Source organism: Spermophilus citellus (assembly GCF_964194105.1).
Source record: "Spermophilus citellus genome assembly, chromosome: 18".
In the NCBI taxonomy this organism is placed as follows: Eukaryota; Metazoa; Chordata; class Mammalia; order Rodentia; family Sciuridae; genus Spermophilus; species Spermophilus citellus.
Genome location: NC_138200.1, coordinates 2,320,693 through 2,344,424, shown reverse-complemented (window position 1 = coordinate 2,344,424; position 23,732 = coordinate 2,320,693). Strand labels below are relative to the sequence as shown.

Here is a 23,732-nt window from a genome sequence, read left to right as displayed (position 1 = left end):
GGCGCACCTGACTCCGCTGACCCACCGGAAGCCGCCTAGGCCTTCCCCGCCCTTGTCCCCGCGATAGTGCGCAGGCGCGTTGCCCCTCCCCGCGCCGCCGCCGCCGCCGCTATCGCCTCCTTCCGTCCTCCACGCCGGCGCCTCGGGAACGGGCGCGACTTCCGCTTCCGGGCGGGCGGCGCGGGGCTGCCGGGGAGGGGGAGGGGGTGGCACTTCCGGTAGGGCCCTCGGGTCTCCCCGGAGCGGCGGAGCCTCCTCCGCCTTCTCGGCCTCCTCCCGGCGGAGACCCCGGCGCCGGTGAGTGACGGGCGCGCGGCCCGGGGGCCCGGGGGGCGGGGGGCTCCGCCCTGGACTGCAGCGGTCCTCAGGACGCCCCCCCAGAACGTCAGTGCTTCTCTGCCGGGCGCTAGCCAGGGCCCCCCCACACACACTGCTCTCCAAAAGGCCGCTCCAGATGTGTCCCGCATGAACGCCCCCTGCTCGGACGGCTGCCAGAGCGCCTTCATTCGTGACGGTCCCCTCACCTGCCAGGCCCCCCACCAATGCTTTCTCTAGGATCTCTTTCACATAGTTCACCGTCATTGCTTCTTTTGCAGGGCAGTCCCCCGATGCCACCAGCATTGCTCCTCTTGTAATGCAGTGGCTCGTGAATCCTAAAGGACTGCCTCCGAAGAGGGCTGCATTCGTGCTTTGCGACATAACTGTCCTCCACTAACGATGATTACATACATTCCACTTCCAGAGCCCCTTTTGTCGTAAAAATGTTTTCTATTCTGATCAAAATGCTATTTACTCATGTAACCCCTCCTTAATTCCGCTCAAGAATACCCCTTTCAAACACACCCCTCAACGAACAGCTCCCTCTAGCGTTCCCCTTTAATACCCACATCTTCCCTCCTGCCGCCCCCCCACCAGGCCCCCAGCAGAAAAACCTGTCTGCTTAGCGCCAGACTCTGCTCCTGCCTTCATCCTGGCCTCCTCTGCCTTCAGTACTTCTGCTCTAGAACAGAGCACGGCAGTGGGACGTTCTTAGAATGTTCTCCTTCCCCTAGCCTTAGCCAGTTCTGTAGTCACTTGCAGCCAGCTTGCATGACACTTCCCTGGACTTCCTAGGGAAGGTTCCCTGGCTCCACCAGCGTGCAGCACACCTCTTTCTGTAGACACTTGTTGTTCATGGAGTGACTATTCACCCTTCCAGGTCCAGGGCATATAGTTGGGAAGGAGAGAGGTGCAGACAGTTTTTCATCTTATGAAGTTTTAAAGTTTAATTAAGGCAGATCAGAAACAAGAAAACAAAAAAGCAGTATAATGCTCGCTCTCCAGGAGGCTGGTGAGCCTCTTCAGAAGTGAAACCTGAATCATAAGAGGTAATTTAGCAAGGCAAAGATCTTGGTAAACAGCCAGGGGGGACAGGGCACTGTGACCATGGTGAGTAGAGGAGCAGCGGAGGAGGCTGGTGAGGGTGGAGCATGAAAATTGAAGGGAAGAGGGTTGGAGGGAAGGCTGATGGCAGAGAGCCTAGGACACCTCTTCTGGCCCAAGCCCTGAAGGCACATCATTCATTTGTTCACACACACACTTGCAGCTATTTTATGAGTGCCCACTTCACCCTAGGAATGCCACAAGAACAAAACAGGCAAAAATCCCAGTCCATGTGGACTGGATATGATGTCAAGAGGGCAGACATCTAAAAATCAAAATCCATAGAAATCCAAAGCCATACAGTGGGCTTAGGAGACAGAGTTATAGGGCTGGGGTTTCAGGAAGACCTCACCCAAGATTCCCTCACTCTCCAATAAGCCATAGGACAAAAAGTTAGATTTGGGTGTAAATTCCACTCCTCTGGACAACTGTAGCCCACCACAGGACTGCTTTTAACACCCTCTCCCCAAGAGCAAATGATTAAGAGGGGCTACTAGGGCTCATAATTTAAAGCACTTTCTCTCTTCAATCACTTTTTCTCTTCCCCTCCTTCATTAATTTAATCAATGAGTTCTTATCAAGCCAGGCACTCTTGTTGGTCCTGAGAACAGAGTAGTGAACAAAATGTAAACTTTGCTTCTGAGCTGGGTTTGGTGCCTATTATCCCAGTGACTTAGGAGGCTGAAGCAGGAGGATTGCAAGTTGAAGGCCAGCCTCAGCAACTTAGCAAGGTTCTAAGCAACTTAGTGAGAACCTGTCTCAAAAATTAAAAGGACTGGGGTTGTAGCTCAGTGGTAAAGCACCCCAGGGTTCATTTTCCAGTATCTGCCACCCCTGTTTTTTTTTTTTTTTCCCCCTGCCTCTGCAGTGGCACCAGCTTATGATCCCAGCTACTTGGAAGGCTGAGGCAGGATGATTTTAAGTTTGAGGCCATTGTGAGCAACTTAGCCAGATCCTGCCTCTATACAAAAACGTTTCTTAAAAGGGCTAGGGTTGTAACAGGCAGTTAGAGCAGTTGCCTTACATGCGCAAGGCCCTGGGTTCAATTCCCAGTACTGAAAACAACAACAAAATATTAAAAAAAAAAAAAAAAAAAACACTCTCTCTGGAGAGGGAGACCAGTAAAACAAGACAGGCTGGCAGAACGTGTGGAGCATTAGTTGATGGTGAGTGGTATGGAGGAGATGAAGCAGTGGGGATGTGGGCCTGGCCGTGGGCCACAGTGGTCACCAAGAGCCAGTTTGAGAAGACAAAGTGGAGCAGACAGGAAGGAGGTGAGAGAAGGAGTCAGAGCACTTTGGGCAAGGCAGCAGCCCTGAGCATGGGTGGAGCGGACACACTGGTGTCTGTGGGGGCCTGTGGGGGAGGTGGAGGTCATCCTAAGGTCTCAGTTGTGCTCTGAGTAGAGTCACTGTAGGGTTTTGATTAGAAGAAGGTCATGGTTTGACTCTTGTCCTATCTTTAAATGGGAATAGTAATGTTTATGAGTTTGTTGTGAAGTTGAGACAAGTCACATGAGTCAACAAACAATAGAGTTAACAAATGTCAATGGCTTACCATGGATTGGGTCCACCCAAGAGATTGAGATTAGGTGGCAGGGAGGTGGGTGAAGCAGATCATGTCTCCAGTATACAATGGAATGGGGGCTCCACCGTTGTCTCAGGGTAAAATACCGAAGGCATATGTAGGGAGTCACACCTGCTGTGTGATGTTGGGAGACTAATTTACCTCTTGGTTACTTTCTTAGTTACTTCCTTTGTATTTCAGAGTCAATATGTGTAACCATCTGGGCATGGAGGCGCACACCTGTAATCCCAGCAACCCTGGATGATGAGGCAGTAGGTCCCAAATTCTGGGCCAGCTTGGGCAACTTAGACTCTGTCTCAAAATTTAAAAGTAGAAGTGGTGGGGGAGGCTGGGGATGCAGCTCGTTGGTAGAGTGCCCCGGGTTCATTTCCCAGTACCAGAAGGAAAAAACCACCAGATTAATTTAACTTGTCTCATAGGGTGTTTGGGAGGAGAGTTTAGAAGAGTGCTTGGCTGGCGGGAGGCTCTTACCCAGGGCTCCATGCCTCTGTTCATCACTGTTAGATAACAACAGGCTGGAATTTCATCATGAGCTGCTGTGTTGCAGCTGAATAACTCACAGGTCCTGACATCAGAAACAACTAGAATCAAGAACCTGGTTTCCCTCTTACTGGCTATGTGACCTTGGGGGAATAACTCAGCTCCTCAGTTCCCCACTTAGCAGATGGGACCAAGAATGGCTCGAGACTGTTGTGAGGCACTAAGGACATGGTACACATCAAACTGGGCCAATGTAGATGTGAGCGGTCACAGCTTTCACTGTGGGACCTCTCTCCCCAGTATGCCTCTCTGCATAAAGCCCTTCTGTGACACATTTCCCCTCAGAGAGACAATGTAAAGCTCACTGAGTCCTCAGAAAGAGGAAGTATCTTATTTCCCACTGGAAGTCATCTTGAGGCTGACCGTTCTCTCCCCACTAATGTCCCCCCACACACACCTGCCCACCTTGCCCTCTGTGCCACAGCACTGTTCCCAGAGCCTGCTGTCTGCTCCCTGGGGAGCAGTCAGCTTGGCCTGCACCTGCTCGCTCCACAGAGCTTCATTAGCTCGGGTGCTCGAGGCGGTCCTGTCCTTCTGGGCACTGCTTTGGCTGCATTTCTTCAGCTTTGGTGTGTTGTGGTTTTGTTTTCATTCACTGCAAAAAGCATTTTCAAATTTCCCTTGTGATTTCTTCACGGACCCTTTGGAGATTTAGGAAGGGGTTTAATTTCAACACATCGGCAAGTATTTGTCAGGTGCCGACCCAGTGTCCATGAGTGCTGTGCTGGGTCCTGGGGTCACATTAGGGAACAAGGAAGGCCAGACAGTAAACACACAGTGAGGAGGACATCACCAGCCAGTGGCAGTGACTGGGATGTAGAGAAGAGTGGGATGGTGGCCTGGGAATGCCACCAGAAGGAGGCTCTGAGGAAGAACATTCCAGGCAGAAGGAAAGATCCATGTTGATTTTTTTTTTCCAAGATAGTAGCCAACACCCCTCCTACCAGGTTCCTTGTGCAGACCTCCCTGGTACCCAGAAGGATGTGGAGTAAGAGGGGATAGGACTCCTGTCTCCACTCCCAGGACACAGCCTCTAGCTGCTCAGGCCAGTTGCTCCCTTTAGACTGTTGCTCTATGACCTTGAGCAAGTCACTTGGCCCCTCTGTGCCTCTATTTTCTCACCTTTTCAATGGAGAGAACAAATATCCCATCTCAGTTTTGGGGGGATTCAGTGAGTTAACAGGACAGTGTGCTCAGAAAGGTGGACAGCCTGTGGAAATGCCAGCCAGCCACAGCTCTTAGTAACAGGTAATGTCCACCTTCCCACCACCCCAGGTTGCTCCCCTAAGCCCAGCATTCCTGCACTGAGTGTTTTCTCCTAATCCCTGGGGCCCGACCTAGGTTCTGCCTTTGCTCTTTCTGGAGAGAGATCAAATGGAGAAAGTATGAAGGGCATGGGATGTCAAGCCTTGTCCAAGGACAAGGACACTCAGCTGGAGATAAAAATATCGAACTCCGGTGGACAGGGGGTGGAGGAGGCACTCACCTTTTACCTGTGGGAGGAGAGAACCTGCCATGCTGACAAAGGATGAGGGTCTGTGTCTTGGGAGGCCCCTGGGTTCCTAAAGTGGGCTGGACACTGAGCCAGGCCCCAAGGGTAGGGATGATGGGCATGTAGCAGACCCCATGGGCACCTCTCTTATTGACTCAAAGGCTGGCTGGGTCCTGAGAACTCAGAGCAACTGCAGGAGACAGTGCTGGGGCGATTGTTCAGACAGGACAGCTGCAGTCTGGGATGTTAAGTACTCCTAGGCAGGTGCTGGGAGTGCTTGCTTGAGCTCCCCCAGGTGTGTGATGTCATCATGGCTGTGTGCAAAGCTCGGGGGACAGATGTGTTCCATTATGTGCTGTGTCGGCCTCTTCAGTCCCCCTGCAGTTCAGGACTTCCAGCCCTGTTTTAAACATGGAGAAACTGTGGACCCCAGCAGATGGCATTAGACCCCCATGTCTTCCCAGTCGCAGGGCCTGTGAGGTGCTGTCTGGATCAGGCTCTCCTCCAGAAACACCAGCACCCTTGCAAGCAGACACTTCTTCCCACCTTGAATTCCGGGAGAGCCCCTTCTCCAGGACCGGCTCTTCCTGTTCTCTTGCCTTCTCCTGACTTCCCTTTTCTACTCCTAGAAGCAGTAGCAGTAACGACACGTGGTGATACTTTCCATTCATGCCAGCAGCACTTTACCTCGAGAGCTTCCACGTGCCAGCACTGCGTCCTCGTAACAGCCCTGTGGCCTAGGGATATGCTCTTCTTCCCCCTTTGGAGATGAGGTGGTCGCTTAGTTAGAAAGTGGCAGGGCTTAGATTTGAACCTGGCATTCTCGCTCTGGAGCCCACTCTCTGAATCACTCTGACAGAGCTGCTGTTACCGTCATTTTACAGAGGCAAGCAAGTCCTGAGGGGACTGAGAACAGAAAGTGGAACCCGAGGTGACAGAGAGTCTTAGAACTGAGATCAGAGGCTCCCCCAGTACCAGGGGAGCTAGACTGAGAAGGAGAGAATGGACTTGCAGGTGGTGAGGGGGAGGATCTGGAGATGGACTGGGAGGTATGTGAGGTCCCTGGAAAAGCTGGGGAGAGATGGAGGGAAGTGGGAAAGGGAGGGGAGGGCCGGGGCTGGTGCGGTGAGAGGGAAAGTTGGGGGCCAAGAGGCTGGATACACAGCTCCCTTTGCTGGCCAGGGGCCTGCCGCCTTTCCTCAGCCCAATCCTCCTCTTTACAGGGTCTCCCTTCTCCCCATCTGCCAGAAATGGAGGCAAACCCGGCAGGCAGCAGCGCCGGGGGTGGTGGGAGCAGCGGCATCGGGGGCGAGGACGGGGTTCATTTCCAGAGCTACCCGTTTGACTTCTTGGAATTCCTCAACCACCAGCGATTCGAGCCCATGGAACTGTATGGGGAGCATGCCAAGGCCGTGGCAGCCCTGCCCTGTGCCCCTGGGCCCCTACCTCAGCCTCCGCCCCAGCCCCCACCTCCCCAATATGACTACCCACCCCAATCTACTTTCAAACCCAAGGCGGAGGCTCCTTCCTCCTCCTCCTCCTCCTCGTCCTCTTCCTCCTCCTCCTCCTCCTCGTCCTCCTCCTCATCGTCGACCTCTTCCCAAGCCAAGAAGCCAGATCCGCCCCTGCCACCCGCTTTTGGGGCCCCTCCGCCTCCGCTCTTTGACGCTGCCTTCCCTGCCCCACAGTGGGGTATCGTCGACCTCTCGGGACACCAGCACCTGTTTGGAAACCTGAAACGAGGAGGGCCAGCTTCTGGGCCGGGGGTAGCACCTGGGCTGGGTGCTCCAACAGGTGCACCAGGGCCACTTCCGGCCCCCTCGCAGACCCCACCAGGACCCGCTGCAGGGGTGGCCTGCGACCCAACCAAGGATGACAAGGGCTACTTCCGGAGGCTGAAATATCTGATGGAGAGGCGCTTCCCCTGCGGTGTGTGCCAGAAGTCCTTCAAGCAGTCCTCGCACCTGGTGCAGCACATGCTAGTCCACTCCGGGGAGAGGCCTTACGAATGCGGCGTCTGTGGCCGCACCTACAACCATGTCTCCAGCCTCATACGCCACCGCCGCTGTCACAAGGATGTGCCACCACCTGCCGGGGGTCCACCACAGCCCGGACCCCCACTCCCTCAACTGGGTCTCCCAGTCCCCACAGCCAGTGCGGCCGCTGCTGTCCCCACCACGGTTTCCTCTGGCCCCCCAGCCACACCTTCTGCGCCTGCCACCTCTGGGGATGCCAACACTGCCCCCACTGCCCCTGCAGGCGTTGGCGTGCCCCCTCCGTCCACTGCAGGTGGTGAGGGCCCATTTGCCTGCCCACTCTGCTGGAAGGTGTTCAAGAAGCCCAGCCACCTTCACCAGCACCAGATCATCCACACGGGCGAGAAGCCCTTCTCCTGCTCCGTGTGCAGCAAGAGCTTCAACCGGAGGGAGAGCCTCAAGCGGCACGTGAAGACACACTCCGCAGACCTCCTGCGCCTCCCCTGTGGCATTTGCGGCAAGGCCTTCCGCGATGCCTCCTACCTCCTCAAGCACCAGGCGGCCCACGCGGGGGCGGGGAGCCCTCGGCCGGTGTACCCTTGCGACCTGTGTGGCAAGTCCTACTCAGCGCCGCAGAGCCTACTTCGGCACAAGGCTGCCCATGCCCAGCCTGCGGCTTCGGAGGCATCCAAGGACGGCGCTGCCTCTGTCCCTCAGCCCCCACCCACCTTTCCCCCTGGCCCCTACCTCCTGCCCCCGGACCCACCCACCACAGACAGCGAAAAGGCCGCCGCAGCCGCCGCGGCAGTGGTCTATGGCGCCGTGCCAGTCCCACTCCTGGGTGCCCATCCGCTGTTACTTGGTGGGGCAGGGACCAGCGGGGCTGGAAGCTCTGGCGCCGGTGTCCCAGGAAAGACTTTCTGCTGCGGCATCTGCGGGCGTGGCTTTGGGCGCCGGGAGACCCTGAAGCGCCATGAGCGCATTCACACTGGAGAGAAGCCCCACCAGTGCCCCGTGTGCGGGAAGAGGTTCCGCGAGTCCTTCCACCTGAGCAAGCATCACGTGGTGCACACCCGCGAGCGGCCCTACAAATGCGAGCTCTGCGGCAAAGTCTTCGGCTATCCACAGAGCCTTACCCGTCACCGCCAGGTTCACCGGCTGCAGCTGCCCTGTGCCCTGGCCGGGGCCACTGGCCTCCCCACCACCCAGGGTGCGACAGGAGCCTGTGGGCCTGGGGCTTCCGCCGCGTCTGGGGGGCCCACGGATGGGCTAAGCTACGCCTGCTCAGACTGCGGAGAACACTTCCCAGATCTCTTCCACGTCATGAGCCACAAGGAAGCCCACATGTCTGAGAAGCCGTACGGCTGCGATGCCTGCGGCAAGACCTTTGGCTTCATCGAGAACCTCATGTGGCACAAGCTGGTCCACCAGGCTGCCCCAGAACGCCTGCTGGCCCCCACGCCGGGTGGCTCCCAACCCCCTGATGGCTCCAGCGCCACTGATGCGGCCAGCGTGCTGGACAACGGGCTGGCAGGAGAAGTAGGGGCGGCCGTGGCAGCGCTAGCAGGAGTGTCTGGGGGCGAGGACGCTGGTGGGGCTGCAGTAGCCGGGGCCGGTGGAGGTGCCGGTTCGGGTCCTGAACGCTTTAGCTGTGCCACGTGCGGCCAGAGCTTCAAGCATTTCCTGGGCCTAGTGACTCATAAGTACGTGCACCTGGTGCGGCGGACCCTAGGCTGTGGCCTCTGTGGCCAGAGCTTCGCGGGCGCCTATGACTTGCTCCTGCACCGCCGCAGCCATCGGCAGAAGCGGGGTTTCCGCTGTCCGGTGTGTGGGAAGCGCTTCTGGGAGGCAGCTTTGCTGATGCGCCACCAGCGATGCCACACAGAGCAGCGGCCCTATCGCTGTGGTGTGTGTGGCAGAGGTTTTCTGCGCTCATGGTACCTGCGGCAGCACCGCGTGGTGCACACTGGTGAGCGGGCTTTCAAATGTGGCGTGTGCGCCAAACGCTTTGCACAATCGTCTAGTCTGGCAGAGCATCGGCGGCTGCACGCAGTGGCTCGGCCCCAGCGCTGCGGTGCCTGTGGCAAGACCTTCCGCTACCGCTCCAACCTGCTGGAGCACCAGCGGCTACACTTGGGCGAGCGCGCCTACCGCTGTGAGCACTGCGGCAAGGGCTTCTTTTACTTGAGCTCTGTGCTGCGCCACCAGCGCGCCCATGAGCCCCCGCGGCCCGAGCTACGCTGTCCCGCTTGCCTCAAGGCCTTCAAGGATCCCGGCTACTTCCGTAAGCACTTGGCGGCCCACCAGGGTGGCAGGCCCTTTCGCTGCTCCTCCTGTGGGGAGGGCTTCGCCAACACCTATGGCCTGAAGAAACACCGTCTGGTGCACAAGGCCGAGGGCCTGGGGGGCCCTGGAGCAGGGGCAGGAGCCCTGGGGAAGGATGCCTGACTCCAGAGTTTTATCTGCCGCTCCAATCAGATGTCCCTTCTTGACTCCTCCCTCCTAGGGCTGCTGATCAGACTCTTCCCCCTCCTTGCTGTCACCTGTCCTTCTGAACTTCAGATGTTTGAGTCTCCTTCAGGGCACATGCCCTACAAATCAAGACTGAATCACTCCCATCCTGGATCTCTGGACCTCCCCTCATTCTGTCAGACACTGAACTGAACCCTCTGTCCAACCCTCTTTTGTAACCCTCACTAGCCACCCCCAGCAGCATTCTGCCCTGGGAGCTCTTTGGTGGAGATTAATCTGAACTGCCTCCCCTTTGGAATCTGGCTGGACAGCAGATATGAGCTGAGTTGGGAGGGCACAAGGGGGGTCTGGGTGCTCTTGGATGGTGGGGTGGGGGTGGGGTGGCAGACGAAGCTTGTACAGAGCAGAGGACAATAAATCTTATCAACAGGGTGGTTGAAGTTTATCTTCAGATCTCAGGGAGAGTGGGGGTTAAGTGTTGGCGAGATGCAAGGCTGAGAACTTGTTTCCTTGGGGATTGTGATTCCCAGGCACCCTCTGCCTCACAAGCTGTGTTTCAGCTGGTATTCACTAAGGTTTGGCCACATTCCAAGCATTGGCCCAGTGGTTGGGCCAATGGAAGTGAGCAAAACAGGTAGGTTTCTCCTGTCAAGAGCTGGCTAGGGGTACAGACTGCCCTGCATGGCACTTTCAGTGTTTGCTCACTTGCCACCATTTCCTGAAGCCCCTGTTTTTCAGGTCCCAAGCTGGGGCACTGGGTGAGTTAGACATGGCCCTCACCCTTCAGAAGACTAGAGAACTCCTGTCAGGCATATCACAGCCTCATGTGGACTCAATTTACAGCTCACTCGTAGCACCTGCCTCTCCAGGACAATGATTTGGGGGTTCAAAAGCCCTTTCAGAGATCCATGGTGGTACATGCCTGTAATTCCAGCAACTTGGGAGTCTGAGGCAGGAGGATGACAAGTTCAAGTCTGGCCTGGGCAACTTAGTGAGACCTGTCTCAACAAAATATAAAAAGGGATGGGGATGTAGTTCAATAGTAAAGTACCTCTGGGTTTGTCAACCCCCAGTAACAAAAAACAAACAAACAAAACCAACTTATACAACTCTCATTTTCATACATCACAGAACTGTGTGGTGTATGTCCTGCAGTACAAGTTTATAGTCATCCCGCTTGTCAGAAGAGGAGCATGGGGTCCTGGAGAACAAATGAGCTCCAAGGACATCTGGCAAATTTACGGTAGAATTGGGACTCATCTCAGGGTACTTTAATACCAAAACTTGAAGATGAAACAGGGGACACTGTCTGGGCAGGTCTAGTGTGACCCACAAGAAGGCAGCAACCCAGTGTGCCAAGTTCTCATGCTGCAGACCTACCATGAAACAGCCTACAGCAGAGCTCCAGGGCTCCAAGGTCACCTGGAAGTGGAAGTACCACTGAAGACTGAGGGAACATGGAGTAGTCACCTTACCAGACTGGGGCAAGAGTTAGAAAAGCTTCCTCGAAAGGAGGGTGAGACCTGAACAGTGGCATAAAGCAACAAGAGCTTGCCAGGTAAAAACATGGGCAAATAATCCCAGGAAGAGGATGGGGTGTATCCAACTAAATCCAGCCATTCTGGAGAATTTAAAATCTAGTATAGCTGGAGGTTGGAGTGGGTGTGTGGCTGGATCCTGAAGGGGATTGAATTCTAAACTGTACAGTTGGGAAGTTTTTTTAGGCTAAAGGCTGAAAACTGGCAGCGGCCAGTCTGGAAGCAATTCAAGCCATTTAGTTTGTGCATTAAAAAAACAAAAACTTTGAATGCTTGGGATGTAGCTCAGTGGTAGACCCCTTGGATAGCATGCTCAAGGCCCTGGGCTTGGCTTAGTTAGCAACATTGTGGAATCTAAGGATTTTATGTAAAATCCTTTGATTTTACATAATGTTAACTAATGGAACGTCTGAAAATTTGAAGAATCTATCAAACCCAACCTGCATCCCTGTTGGCACTGAGTGCCATTACCTTCTCCTGAGGTGTGAATGTAAATGCTCCGTTTGCTCTCGATCCCACCACTCCTTGTTGAATGCCAACACTGAGCCCAAGTGTCAGTTGCCATGTTTCACCTCACAGATACTTTTGCCTTTAAATCTGGCCAAGCAGCTCTGGTAGGTATTTACATTTGTGATCCCTTCTCAAAAGTCACAAGGAGCTGTGGATTGGTGTCAAGTATACAAGTGGCTCCAGTGTTGGAGAATGGAGAAGGTAGGGCCTCAGCTGGGCTGCTGTGCAGTTATCCAGATGTGAGGTCACTGTTGGCTTGGTCTACAAGAATAGTGATGATGAAGTATTCAGATGTCAAAGACACTTAAATGTGCAACATGGGGAGACTGATAAGGGATTAGGTGACAGAGGAAGACCACAGGAACCTGTCCAGGTTCCTGAGATGGGGAGAACAAGTGTTTTCCTGGGGAAATGGGTCAGTTTTGTTAACTCATCTGCAGGCAGTCTTGTGCTGGCTAACTGGGACTGACACTAGTGGTTTATTGTCTCCTGAGCAGATCAGGGAGTAAGCAAGTGTGCCAGCTGCAGGATCCCTACATTGTGCCAGCCTTCCTGAACCCTTCTCCCACACAGAAATAAAAGGTCTGAACAGCCAGTACCTATTCAATCATATTCTAAAGATGAGAACACAGGCTTGGAAAGTGGTACAGTGCAACTTAAATGTTTATGGAAGACCACAACATGGCTCTGCTCCCCCACTTCCTCAAAGAAGACAACCCAAATACAAGACTGACAAAGAGAAACCCTTCATCAAATCCTTTAATAGGAATAGACTGGAGGTTTCCCACCTCCAGCTTTCAAGTCCTCTTATTCCACAGTGCCCACAGAAGGCCATGCTGCCATTAGCTAGTCCTTCCTTGGGACTCCCTGGGATTAGGCAATAAACTGCTTCAAATTCAGAGTGGAGGAAAGTAGAGAAGCCTGAGGCTTCTTTGCAGACGTGTTGGACCACAGCTTTAGGCTCTAAGCCTAAAGCTTCAGAAAGGGGCCAGTAAGTGGTGGACATCTTCTGCCTGGGGGTTTGTAGGCAACTCAAGTCCAGTGCAATACAGTGAGGTAGGAAAAGATTCCACCATCATCCACCTTAGGGAGCCCCAAATAGTCCAGCACTCTGCAGAAGGCCTAGACCAGGAACAATATGGTGGATGAGATTTTCCCACCTTCCACTTGACCCTGGCTCCCCTTTTTTAGTGTCCAGGTTCTGTTACAGGCTACATTTTGCCCAAGGACAACCTAACAAGAATGCAAACAGGGCAGTGAAATGCTTCCCACGGTATCATGTTCACCTGGGCACACACAGGGCTGCACTACCCCTCCTGTGGCCTCTCACCTAGGTGCAGTGTGGGTCTCTGGGAGTCCACAACCTTGGTACTCTCCTTCTGCTCCAACACCAGCAGCTCACTACCTCCCTGCTCTGCCCCTATCTCTTTCTGCCCACACCCTCCCCTGCAATCTGCCTTCTACTTCCAGAATTATCACCCCCAATCCTGCTCTCCCAGCCTACTGGTCAACTTCCACCTTCACCTTCACCATTTCCCCATGCCCCTCTTCCAGAGTGCTATCTGTCCCGCACCCACTCCCTGACCCTTCAGCCACCAGTGAGCCCAACTGGCTCCCAGAGTCTCCCAACCCAGGCCCCGGCCCATGGAAGTGGGTGCGCTGGTGCTTGCGGAAGTTGGAGGAGTTGTTGAAAGTGCGATCGCAGAGGGTGCAGCGGAAAGGGCGCTCGCCAGTGTGGATGCGGGCGTGGCCGCTCAGCACCGAGGACTGCGTGAAACCCTTGCCGCAGATGCCGCAGTGATACGGGCGCTCGCCGGTGTGCACCCTCTCGTGGTCTCGCATGTCTGAGGAGCGGCGGAACGGTTTGGCACAGAACCTACAAGCGAAGGGCTTCCCCACCACCGCGCCAGCAGCCGCAGCGGCCATCACCACCTCTGACCTCTCCTGCGGCACCCCTGGGCTTGGCTCTCCAGCTGCTGCCGCTTGCGAGGGCCTGCGGGAGGTGCCTGGCTCCAGCCCATGTCGGTGCTGATGCCGGAGCAGTGGCGCTAAGGCCTTGAAGGCCCGCGGGCACAGCGGGCAGCGGTAGGGCCGCTCCCCCGTGTGTAAGCTGTAGTGAGCACGGAGGCTGGCGGGACCTGGGCAACTGTGACCACACACGTGACACCGGCTTGGGTCCCCACCCTGCCCGCCCCCATCCGCGCCTGCCAAGTGGCCATGTTCATGGAACAGCAGCTCGGAGACCAGTCGGAAGGCAGCTGGACACAAGGCACAGTGGAAAGAACCTGGCTCTGGTGGCTCTGGTACCAGGGAGGTATCTGTGATCTTCACCACCTGGATCTCGATGAGGTCACTTGGGGGTGTGGCGGGGCGGCCATCATCAGGTGCCAGGACCTGGTAGGGGGAGAAGAACAAGGAGCCTGTGGACCCTGCCTGGAGACCTCCCCAGAAGCCCCCACTTACTTAAATGTCTGCTTCACTGCAGGCCACTGCTCCCTCTCCTTCTAGGTCATTACCAAGTCCCAGGATGCCACCCCATGCCCTCAGCTCTTCCCTCTTGCCTAAAATATATCGAGGACCCAGCCACCTCTCCTCCACCCAAGCTCAAACCCCTGTCCTGCTTCCATAGCTGAAAGAGCCTCCTAGAGGGAATCTGTTCCCAGTTCTTCCCCTTATAATCCACCTCTCTTGAGCAGCCTGAATGGGCTCTTGAAAATGTAAATCAGATAAAGCCACTTTCCACCCAAAACCCTCCCATGGCTCCAAATGCAATTAAAACCCAAAACCCTTGCTATAGTAGCCACCCTGATCTGACTCCTGCTTATCTCTCTGACCCCAAAGTAAACAGAAGCCGGCACCCAGCTGACTTCTGTCATCTAAATTTAGCTCCCCAACCCCCACTCTATCAGCTCACTTTTTATTTCCTTTATAGAATATATCACCAAAAAAAAAAAATCTCATTTATAGTCTCTCTCCTCACACAGGATGGCAAGCTACAAGAGAACACAATCCTTGTCTGTCTTGGTCACCTCTGTTATAGACCCTGAACAAGCAGCTCAGTAAATGTTTGTTGAATTAATGAATGTCCCCAGTTACTCTCCAGTCCTGAATGAGGGGAACAAGGAGGAGGTTCCAAAGTCATCTGGGACACCCATTTCTCCCCACAAATCTTCCCATGGGCATTGAGAGGCATCACTTGCAGAATCATCCTTTCACCCCTACATTGTGACCTGGTCATTACCCCTCTTTCAGGATCACCTTTTCAACCTTCCAGCCAAGTTGGCTAGCCCTAGAATTTCCCGAAGACCCCGCCCCTATGAAGGTACCACCCTAATTATGCAAACGAATCCCTGGGATTCCTCACCATGACCCAATCCAGCACCACAGACGACCCCTGTCGCCAGGCCCCGCCTCCTCTAGGCCACTCCCTCGAATCCTCCCTAGGCCCCGCCCCAGCGAAACCCCAAAAGCCCCGCCCCCAGGCCCTGATTCCACCCCCGCCAACCTTCATAGGCCCCGCCCCCTGCCCTGCGACCTCCCCCGCCTCGAGGCATCCCGCCCAGGCCCATTCATCGAGCCCACCAGGTCCGGCGGCTCCAGGGATCGCGACTCTGGGATCCGTGAGCTCGGACTTGGGTGCTCCGGGCGCGCAGCGGCCATCTTGTGCCCAAGCCCCGTCCCCGAAGGCCAATGGTCGCTCTCCAAGGGGGTGGGGCTTGGGCCGGTGTCAGAGGTTCTGCGCCGGCGCACTGCACGGTGGAGAGGGGCGTGGCTGGGGCGGGGCTCGGGCTGCTCTTCTGCCTGCGGGTCGGGGCCGGCGCCGAGGCAGGCGGCTGGGTGGAGAGAGGCGGCGTGGCGCGGAGGGCGGCCGGGGTCCTTGCTCGCTCAGGCGAGGCGTCCAGACGGGCCTTTCCACGGCGCTGGCCGAGCCGGGCTTGCTCGGGAGCCTCGCAGGTGAAGTTGTCGCGGTCGCCCTCTCTGCGGGGCGTGAGGACGCCGGGTGCGGAGTGTGTGAATCGAAGGCGTTCTCAAAGTCGGGGTCGAGAACGAGTCTCGGTGAACCGCAGCCGCGCCGGTGCCGAGAGGAAGCCGGCCTGTGTGGGAGCCGCGCTCGGGGGCAGGGGCGACGGCAGCACCAAGGACAGGGCTCCTCGCGCCGCTCGCGGTCCTCCAGCCTCCTGGCTGCGGTCTGAGTTCCTCACTGCACTTCTCTGGACACTCCCCTTTCTCCTGGACCGGACTGCAGCCTTGGAGAAAAGAGGCGTAGAAGAACCGTGAGACGCTCAAGTGTTTCCTTGGCAGGGCAGGAGACCCAAAACATGACCGTCGCTCCCAAGTTTGCAGTTCCTTCGGGGAACATGATAAAGTTGCTTAAAATATATATATATATAAAATATTAGTTTTTTAGATGGACACGATGTCTTTATTTATTTCCTTAATGTGGTGCTAAGGATCGAACCCAGTGCCTCCTGCGTGCTAGGCGAGCGCTCTGCCACTTAGCCCCAGCCCAGGGTTACATTTTTCTTTGAAGTTAAATGTAGTCGTAAACTTGTAGGTGAAAGTGTTGCGTGACCCCTTCAGTACACATGAAGAACCATAGAGCGACCCACAGTCTTCCATTCTTACTGGTTTGGGCAGAGATTGTTGGTCAAAGTCAAGTTTGCATCAGCCCGGGCTCCAGAGTGACTAATGAACACAAAGCTGGTGCCTTGGATATATATTGTTTACAGCAAGCATGTGTTGTGTTAAGCCACTGAATTTTAAGATCGTCCTATAGCGAACTCTGCCTTGATCCAGGTCCTCAAGATGATAAGCACACATTCTACCACAGAGCTACACCCACAGTCCCAGATAGGTAACCTTTAAAATAAACTTTTATTAATTTCTTTGATCTTTGGGCTTATTTATTGCTGCAGCATAACCTATCTCAACTGATACATAAAGTCTTTTACTTATATTTATTTTGTTATGAACTACTTCTGCATAGGAAAGAATACAGAGTAACATAATTCTTCATACTCAACAACATTTAAAACATACAAAACACAGCCTGAGGCCTCTGTGTACCTCAACATTCATTCTCCTCTTTCTCTTGCCTTGCCTGGGGTTATTAGATTTTGCATCTACTGTTCATCATTCTCATGCATGATTGGGTTTTTTTGTTGTTGTTGTAATTTTGAGACATAGTCTCACTAAATTTCTTAGGGCCTCACTAAATTGCTGAGGCTGGTCTTGAACTTGTGATCCTCCTGTCTCAGCCTCCCATGCTGCTGAGATGACAGGTGGGTGCCAACACACCAGGTTCATGCATGTATTTTTAAAATTTTTGCTACAGGTATGCAAAGATATGAAATTTATTTTATAATAAATTATGTAACTTCAGTGCAAACTCTAACTCCCCCAGCCTTGGCATTGTTTTCATGTCTACATTAATACGTGCAGTTTAATTGCTCATTGGAAACACCCACTGACAATTATATTATCTTCATCTAGTTTACCTACATCATTTACATTACCTTCATCTAGTCTCTGTTGGTGGACATTGGGTTGGTCCAAATTTTTATTATTACAAACAACACTGCCACACTGTTATTGCTCATGTCTTCTTGAACCCAAAGGGAGTTTTCTCTAATAATACTCCTGGGGGTTGCAGTTGTAGCTCAGTGGTAAAGTGCATGCCTAGCATGCACAGACCCTGTGTTCTATCACCAGTGCCACAAACAACAACAACCAAATTTGCAAGATACATATTATACACCTGGGAGTTGAATTGCTGGATCGAGAAATTTGAATCACTGGTGGAAATACAATTAGTCCGTGACTCAGTGTCTGGGAAATCTTAGGTAAGACATTTAATAATGCCATGGTTGCATTATGATTTTCATGGGCCCTGGAAACTGTCTTTTTGGTCCTTTTGATCCTAAAATACATTACAAATTATATTTTATGACTACATTGGTATGCAGATGAACATAACTGAGAAAGGATTATGTTTTATTTTGAGTGCTTTTGAAATGGGGTATCAATATATTGCCTGGTCCTGTCTCAAACTTCTGGGTTCAAGAGATCCCTGACCTCAGTCTCCCAAGTAGCAGGAACTACAGATGTGCACCATCATGCCTGACTTTCTTGTAACATAAAAATAAATTAAACCATGTTTGTGAGCCTGGTGCAGTGTTGCATAATTGCAATCCTAGTGGCTTGGGAGGCTAGGCAGGAGGACCTCAAGTTCAAAGCCAGCCTCAGCAGAAGGGAGGCACTAAGCAATTCAGTGAGACCCTGTCTCAAAATAAAATACCAAATAGGGCTGGGGATGTGGCTCAGTGGTCAGGTGCCCCTGAGTTCGATTTCTGGTACCAAAAACAAACAAACAAAAAAACATGTTTTGAGTCCCTAAGAGAGTATGATAGGCTCTAGGCACTGTGTGTACCTGCTGAGTCTAATAGATAAGTAGCCCTTTCTCTCAGTTTCCTAATTTACAAAAGTAAGGTTACACATTACATGGTTGCTACAATGATGAAGAAATCTTTAACATGTTTGGAATAGTGTATAATACAAAGTAGGTGTCATGTGTTAGCTAGGATTAAGCTAGAATTATTTCTACCAATTTACATTCTCACTGGCAATGCCTGGAGCCCCCCCCCCCGCCCCTTTGTGGACATCCATACCAACGACTAGTTGAACAAACTTTTAAATGTTTGCCATTCTGTGGTGTTAAGTGGTTCCTCATTGAGAATCTCTTTGTCAAATGAGATTTGTTCTCTGCTCTCCTGTTCTTGAGAGCCAGAATGATTTCATTTCTGCATCCACAGAGAAGGCATATAGATGCCCCGGTGTGTGTTACTGAGTGGATTTTTGCAATAAAGATTTGTTTACTGGACCTTGAGGTCACTAAATATGAGAAGAGGAAAGCATGGTTCAATGGAATGACTAGGTTTTCAAAGATGGCAAACCTAGGTCCAGATCTGTGGACTCGTTTGCTATGCGACTTTGGGCGCATGGGTTTCCTCTCAGTGCCCAACTGACTTTGCAGAGTGAGCACTGAACACCCTTTTGGCAGGGTTGTGTAAGAGCACCACAGACCGGGAACACCAAGGGTCCAGCCTAAATCCTGGAGGCAGCGGGTGCTGAATAATTCTGGGTTTCTTCCTTCCTTCCTGTTGCCTGTCTGCGAGGCTGTTGGGGCTGGCATGGCACTGACAGCCTGTTGCACAACCTGACGCTACATGGAATCACTAGAACATGGAATAAAGAGTCCTGTTTGGGGATCAGAGGTGTGGGGTCCTGTCTTGCTTCTTTCTCTCACTTTCTGACTGTGAAATACGGTGCCTGACACCTCTCCTCACTGGTCCTGGACTCCTTGCCTCAAAAACTTTTTTTTTTTTTTTTGGTACTGGGGATTGAACCCAGGGATGCTCCACAATTGTGCTATATCCACAACCCTTTGTATTTTATTTAATTTTGAGTCAGAGTTTCCCTGAGTTGCTAAGGCTGATTCAAACTCACCATCCTCTTGCCTCAGCCTCCTCAGCCACTGGGATTATAGGCATGCACTACTGTGCCTGGCTTGTCTTTTACAACTGCTTGGTTAAAAGACTCACCATATGGCCCACAGATTCCACTCCCAGTTATGTGACCAAGAAATAAATGCACAGGTTTCCACAACAGTTTCATAATCAGAAGCTTATAACTGCATTTTTCATAATAGTCAAAGTGCAGGAACAACTCAAATGTCCATCGCACTGACAAATGAATGAACAAAATATAGTATATCCATACATAAAATACTATTGACCATGAAAAGAAATGAAGTACTGGGGCTGAAGTACTGTGGCTCAGCCATAGAGTGCTCGCTTAGCATGGCCCTGGGTTTGATCCTCAGAACCACATAAAAATAAGTAAATAAAACAAAGGTATTGTGTCCAACTACAACTAAAAAAAATAAGAAAATTTAAAAAATAAATGAAGTACTGATACCTGCTATATTATGGATGAGATTGAAGACCTTAAGTGAGCTGGGCAAGGTGGCCCACACCTGTGATCCTAACAGGTGGGGAGGCTGAGGCAGGAGGATCGTGAGTTCAAAGCCAGCTTCAGCAACTTACAAGCTCCTAAGCAACTCAGTGAGACCCTGTTTCTAAATAAAAATAAAAAGGGCAGAGGATGTGGCTTAGTGGCTAAGGCCCCCTGGTTTAGTTTATTCCCTGGTACCAAAAACAAAACAAACAAACAAAAAAACCACATTAAATGAAATAAGCCAGACAGAAAAGGTCATATAGTATATGATTCCATTCACACCACACATCTTCTAGACATGGAAATCTACAGGAACAAAACAGATTAGTTTCCTTAGGACCAGGTTGTGAGTGACTGAAGGGAGGGAGGGAGGCAGGGAGGGTGTGCAGGGGATGAACATGTTCTAGACTGAACATGGTGATACATGCACATATCTGCAGCTTTGGGAAAGTGGTGTCTCCTCTAGGGTCCACCTGATGTCTTTAAATTGGGCACCACAACACCTTTGTGGCAGGTTGTGGTGAGAATGGTTATGGTGATGAATACACTCATAACCATGGAATTGTGGGATTAAGATGGGTTAACTCCGGGCTGGGTGCCCCAGTCTGGCTGGGCACAATTCAGGAGCGACTTGTCAAAAGAAACAAACTTTATTTTTAGAACTACAAACGCCAAACAAAACAGCTCCTCAGGAAAAACCCTCAGAGCCCAACTGCCACCACCGGCTTCCCACAAGCCTCTCACCCACACAAGCCTCTCCACCTCCCACAATCCTCCTGCTCTTGAGGCCGATTGACTGGGTCGTGGGGGCGGAGCCAAAGAAGTTCCCCAATGAGCAGCTCCTTGGTCTGAAAGGGCAGGGAAACAGCCCAATGAGAATCACTGCAGAGAAGCCAATCAGCTAGATGTTGCTGGGGCCGCTGTGAGCCAATCATCAGCTGGCGGTCTGAAGGGCAGCGAAACAGCCCAATGAACATCACCGCAGAGGAGCCAATCAGCTAGATGTTGCTGAGGCTGCTGTGAGCCAATCATCAGCCGGCATCTGGAAGTTTGCTGGCAGCTGGAAATTTGCTGCGGCCCCTTTGGCTGTGGCTCTCAACAGCTGGGGATTTGGCTCAAGTGGTAGCGGTGCTTGCCTTGCATACATGAAGCATTGGGTTCCATCCTCAGCACCACATAAAAATAAATAACTGAAATAAAGGCATGCTGTCTATATACAACTAAAAATTAATATTTAAAAAAAAGATGGATTAACTCTATGGTATGTGGATCATACATGGATAGAGATGCTTTTTAATATGACTGGCTTTCAGGATTAAAGTGTAGATGATATTTAAAAGTTATAAACTTACACATTATCCCAGCTACTTCAGAAACTGACGTAGGAGGAAGGCAGGTTTGAAGCTACCCTGGGAAAACCTAGCCAGACCCTGTCTCCACATAACATAAAAAGACCTGGACTGTACTTCTGTGGTGGAGTGCTGCCTAGCTTGTGCAAGGCCCTGGGATGGAACCAAAACCCAGAGCACAACAAACAGCCTCCATGGTATGCATATGGGTATTCACTGTGCAAGTCTTTCATCTGTTCTCTGAACATTCTCATAATAAAATGTTGGTATTGTGAGACTGTAGTCAATATTTAAAATCTGATTTTTTAAAACCCCCAATTCATGGCTCATTCATGTCAGAGTGCAAATTCTTTGAAGTCAGAGACCACATCTTTATCATTCCTTCTGTAGCTACAGCACACACACGAGTGTCTGGGTATTTCAGATATTCAATAAACATTTTTTTATTGAATTTTTTAATTTTTTATTTTTAGTAATACATGGCAGTAGAATGTTCAGTAAACATAGTTAATTAATCAATACATAAATGTAAATGTCTAACTGTGAAAAAGACATAAGTGTACCGACTGTGAAGAGAACAGATGCGGGAATCAGTAGCCCGTGATGATGGCAGCCTCAAGTCCTGTGTCAGTAGTGAACCTCCAGGAGGTCACCCTCAGGCCTTCCAGTTTGGGTGTCTGAGTGGCCTGTCAATGAGGCTAACTGAGGTTTATTGTGGGCTCAGTGGGCACCAGAGGCAGATCAGGGTTTGCTTACCACAAAGGAATATCTTGTCCGTCAACTTTCATTCTGACATTTCTAGGGACAGACAGGAGGGCAAGAAAACCCAGTTACACAGATGGGGGAAATGAGGCCCAGCACAGGGAAGGAGCTCACTGAAAACCAGTCAGCCAGCAAAACCTGACTGCCCCTGAAAGACAGGAATGAAGAGACAGATTAAGAAAAAGTACAAAACAACACATACCCATGAGCATTCAGTATGAGAAAAGAAATCCCAACTGATTAAAGGACAATAATTATCCTATGCAAACCCCAATTTTTTTTTAGTTGTAGATGGACACAATGTCTTTATTTTTATTTGTTTATTTTTTTGTGGTGCTGGGGATCAAACCCAGGGTCTCACACATCAAGGCAAGCGCTCTACCACTGAGGTACAACCCCAGCCCACAAAACTCAAAAATTTTTTTTAATATTTATTTTTTGTAGTTGTACATAATAACTTTTATTTTTATGTGGTGCTGAGGATCCAACCCAGAGCCTTGCACATGCAAGGCGAGCGCTCTTCCTCTGAGCCACAACCCCAGCCCCCCCCCTGCATGAAATTCTGGGTTCTATCCCTATCACTGTCTACGGGTATGTTTTATTTCTTTTTTCTTTTTTTTAATGTTTTAAAATGTTGTGCTTTAGATTTATTTTATACACGCACACACATTTTGGATCATGGGGTAAAATTCTTATCTCTTGGGCACCTGGTCAAGTTGGGGGCATCCTGATCAAGGGTCTCTCCTGTGTGAATCAGCGGGCTGCAGGTGGTTGTTTGGGTCTGGGGGCCTCGGCCTGAGCCCAGCCCGACTTGCTCTTTTACTTAGAGGCAGGGCCTCACTGGTGGCCTAGCGCCTGCCAGGGCACGGGGTGGCTCTGCAGGCGACCCTCCTGCCTCAGCGTCCTGGGCCGCTGGGACCACAGGCGCCGGGCCCTGTGGCCGGCGCTGCCCGGGTCCTAACTCTGCGCCTGTCCTCGGACAGGAGGGCGCTGAGGCCAGAACCCAGCGCCCAGGACCCGGCTCGGCTCAGGGGGCCCAGAGCCCTGGGGCCTGGAAGGGAAGGCGCGGAGCGAGGGCAGGCGGCGGGGCGGGCGGCGGAGAGCAGCAGGTCCCCGCGGGTCTGTTCCTCAGCGCTGACCAGGGAAGGCCCGCCTCTTGGCCGAGAGGCCACCGGGCGGCCCGGGAGGCAGAGCGGGCAGAGGGTGCGGCCGGCAGGAGGCCCCGGGGCGGGAAGGCGCAGCTCTCCCCTGACAGTGGCGGCTGTCCCTCCACCAGGCCGTCCAGAGGCCCAGCCGGACCCTCAGGGGCCTCACTGCCCCAGTCTGTGGGAGGGAGGGAGGCAGGCTCTCCGGCCCAGGCACGAAGGGACAGGCAGAGACGCCCCTGGCCGCCATCTCTGAGACCCCACTGGGGAGTGGAGGTGCAGCGCCAGGCACAGCGGTCTTTTTTTTCTTTTTTTAAGGAGAGAGAGAGAGAGAGAGAGAGAGAGAGAGAGAGAGAGAGAGAATTTTTAATATTTATTTTTTAGTTCTCGGCTGACACAACATCTTTGTATGTGGTGCTGAGAATCGAACCCGGGCCGCACGCATGCCAGGCGAGCGCGCTACCACTTGAGCCACATCCCCAGCCCGGCTCAGCGGTCTTGAAAGAATTGCCCACGGAAAGACACTTCGCCTGGAGAATTCAAATTTTATTGCAAAAAGCTGTGTGCTTATATAGAACTAAAGGGGAGATGGCAGGGCTTAGATAAATGGCAGGCTGCCCGTTTATTGGCAAGTTCTTCCAGATATCAGCTCCTGTGCCCAGGAATTAGTTCTCACTGGGGCTGAGGTTCCCCGCCAGCAAGACTTGAAATTGGCAGCAATGGAAGAGTTCACAAGGGCGGGGACTTTTCGCGCCACTGCAGAGAAGAAGAAGGTAGGAAGAAGAAGTCCTTAGGCGCCATGTTGGTTTTTTTTTCTCTGGGGTACAGCTGCCGTTTATACTTTTCCCAGCATTCCTCCCTTTTTCTTTTCTTAGGAACTGGGGCTTCGTTGGTCAGATCCAGCTGCTTCCTGCTGTGTGGGG

The 23,732-nt window shown here is 52.4% G+C and overlaps 3 protein-coding genes across 4 annotated transcripts in view; 2 read left to right on the top strand and 1 right to left on the bottom strand.

Moving 5' to 3' along the window:
* Window positions 1-160: 160 nt before the first annotated feature.
* On the top strand, window positions 161-9,920 carry ZNF865 (zinc finger protein 865). 2 transcript variants are annotated; one of them, XM_081274744.1, is made up of 3 exons: window positions 202-297; window positions 5,926-6,090; window positions 6,265-9,920. In XM_081274744.1, exons 2-3 carry the CDS (start codon window positions 6,079-6,081, stop codon window positions 9,463-9,465), a joined length of 3,213 nt encoding a protein of 1,070 aa, XP_081130870.1. In that variant the 5' UTR covers window positions 202-297; window positions 5,926-6,078; the 3' UTR covers window positions 9,466-9,920. The 2 variants fall into 2 exon arrangements, with proteins under 2 accessions (XP_081130871.1, XP_081130870.1); XM_081274745.1 differs by lacking the exon at window positions 5,926-6,090 and having other exon boundaries at window positions 161-297.
* The window catches only part of CCDC106 (coiled-coil domain containing 106), a 51,087-nt gene continuing 27,540 nt past the window's right edge, over window positions 186-23,732 (top strand). The window contains exon 1 of the mRNA XM_081274751.1: window positions 186-297. The gene's annotated coding sequence lies outside the window, so the exon portion shown is untranslated. The remainder of the gene's footprint in view (window positions 298-23,732) is intronic.
* ZNF784 (zinc finger protein 784) lies at window positions 12,279-15,875 on the bottom strand. The gene is made up of 2 exons (XM_081274752.1): window positions 15,120-15,875; window positions 12,279-13,931 (listed from the first exon to the last, which is right to left on the bottom strand). The coding sequence occupies exons 1-2, from the start codon at window positions 15,195-15,197 to the stop codon at window positions 13,038-13,040; spliced, it is 972 nt and encodes a 323-aa protein (XP_081130878.1). The 5' UTR covers window positions 15,198-15,875; the 3' UTR covers window positions 12,279-13,037.

What these genes read in the sequence shown, in the direction of transcription:
- ZNF784 (XM_081274752.1), bottom strand. Translation starts at nt 15,197, where the DNA reads ATGGCCGCTGCGCGCCCGGAGCACCCAAGTCCGAGCTCACGGATCCCA. An exon ending in CCCTGGAGCCGCCGGACCTG is followed by an intron (nt 13,932 to 15,119) that starts GTGGGCTCGATG and finishes TCCCCCTACCAG; the next exon opens with GTCCTGGCACCTGATGATGG.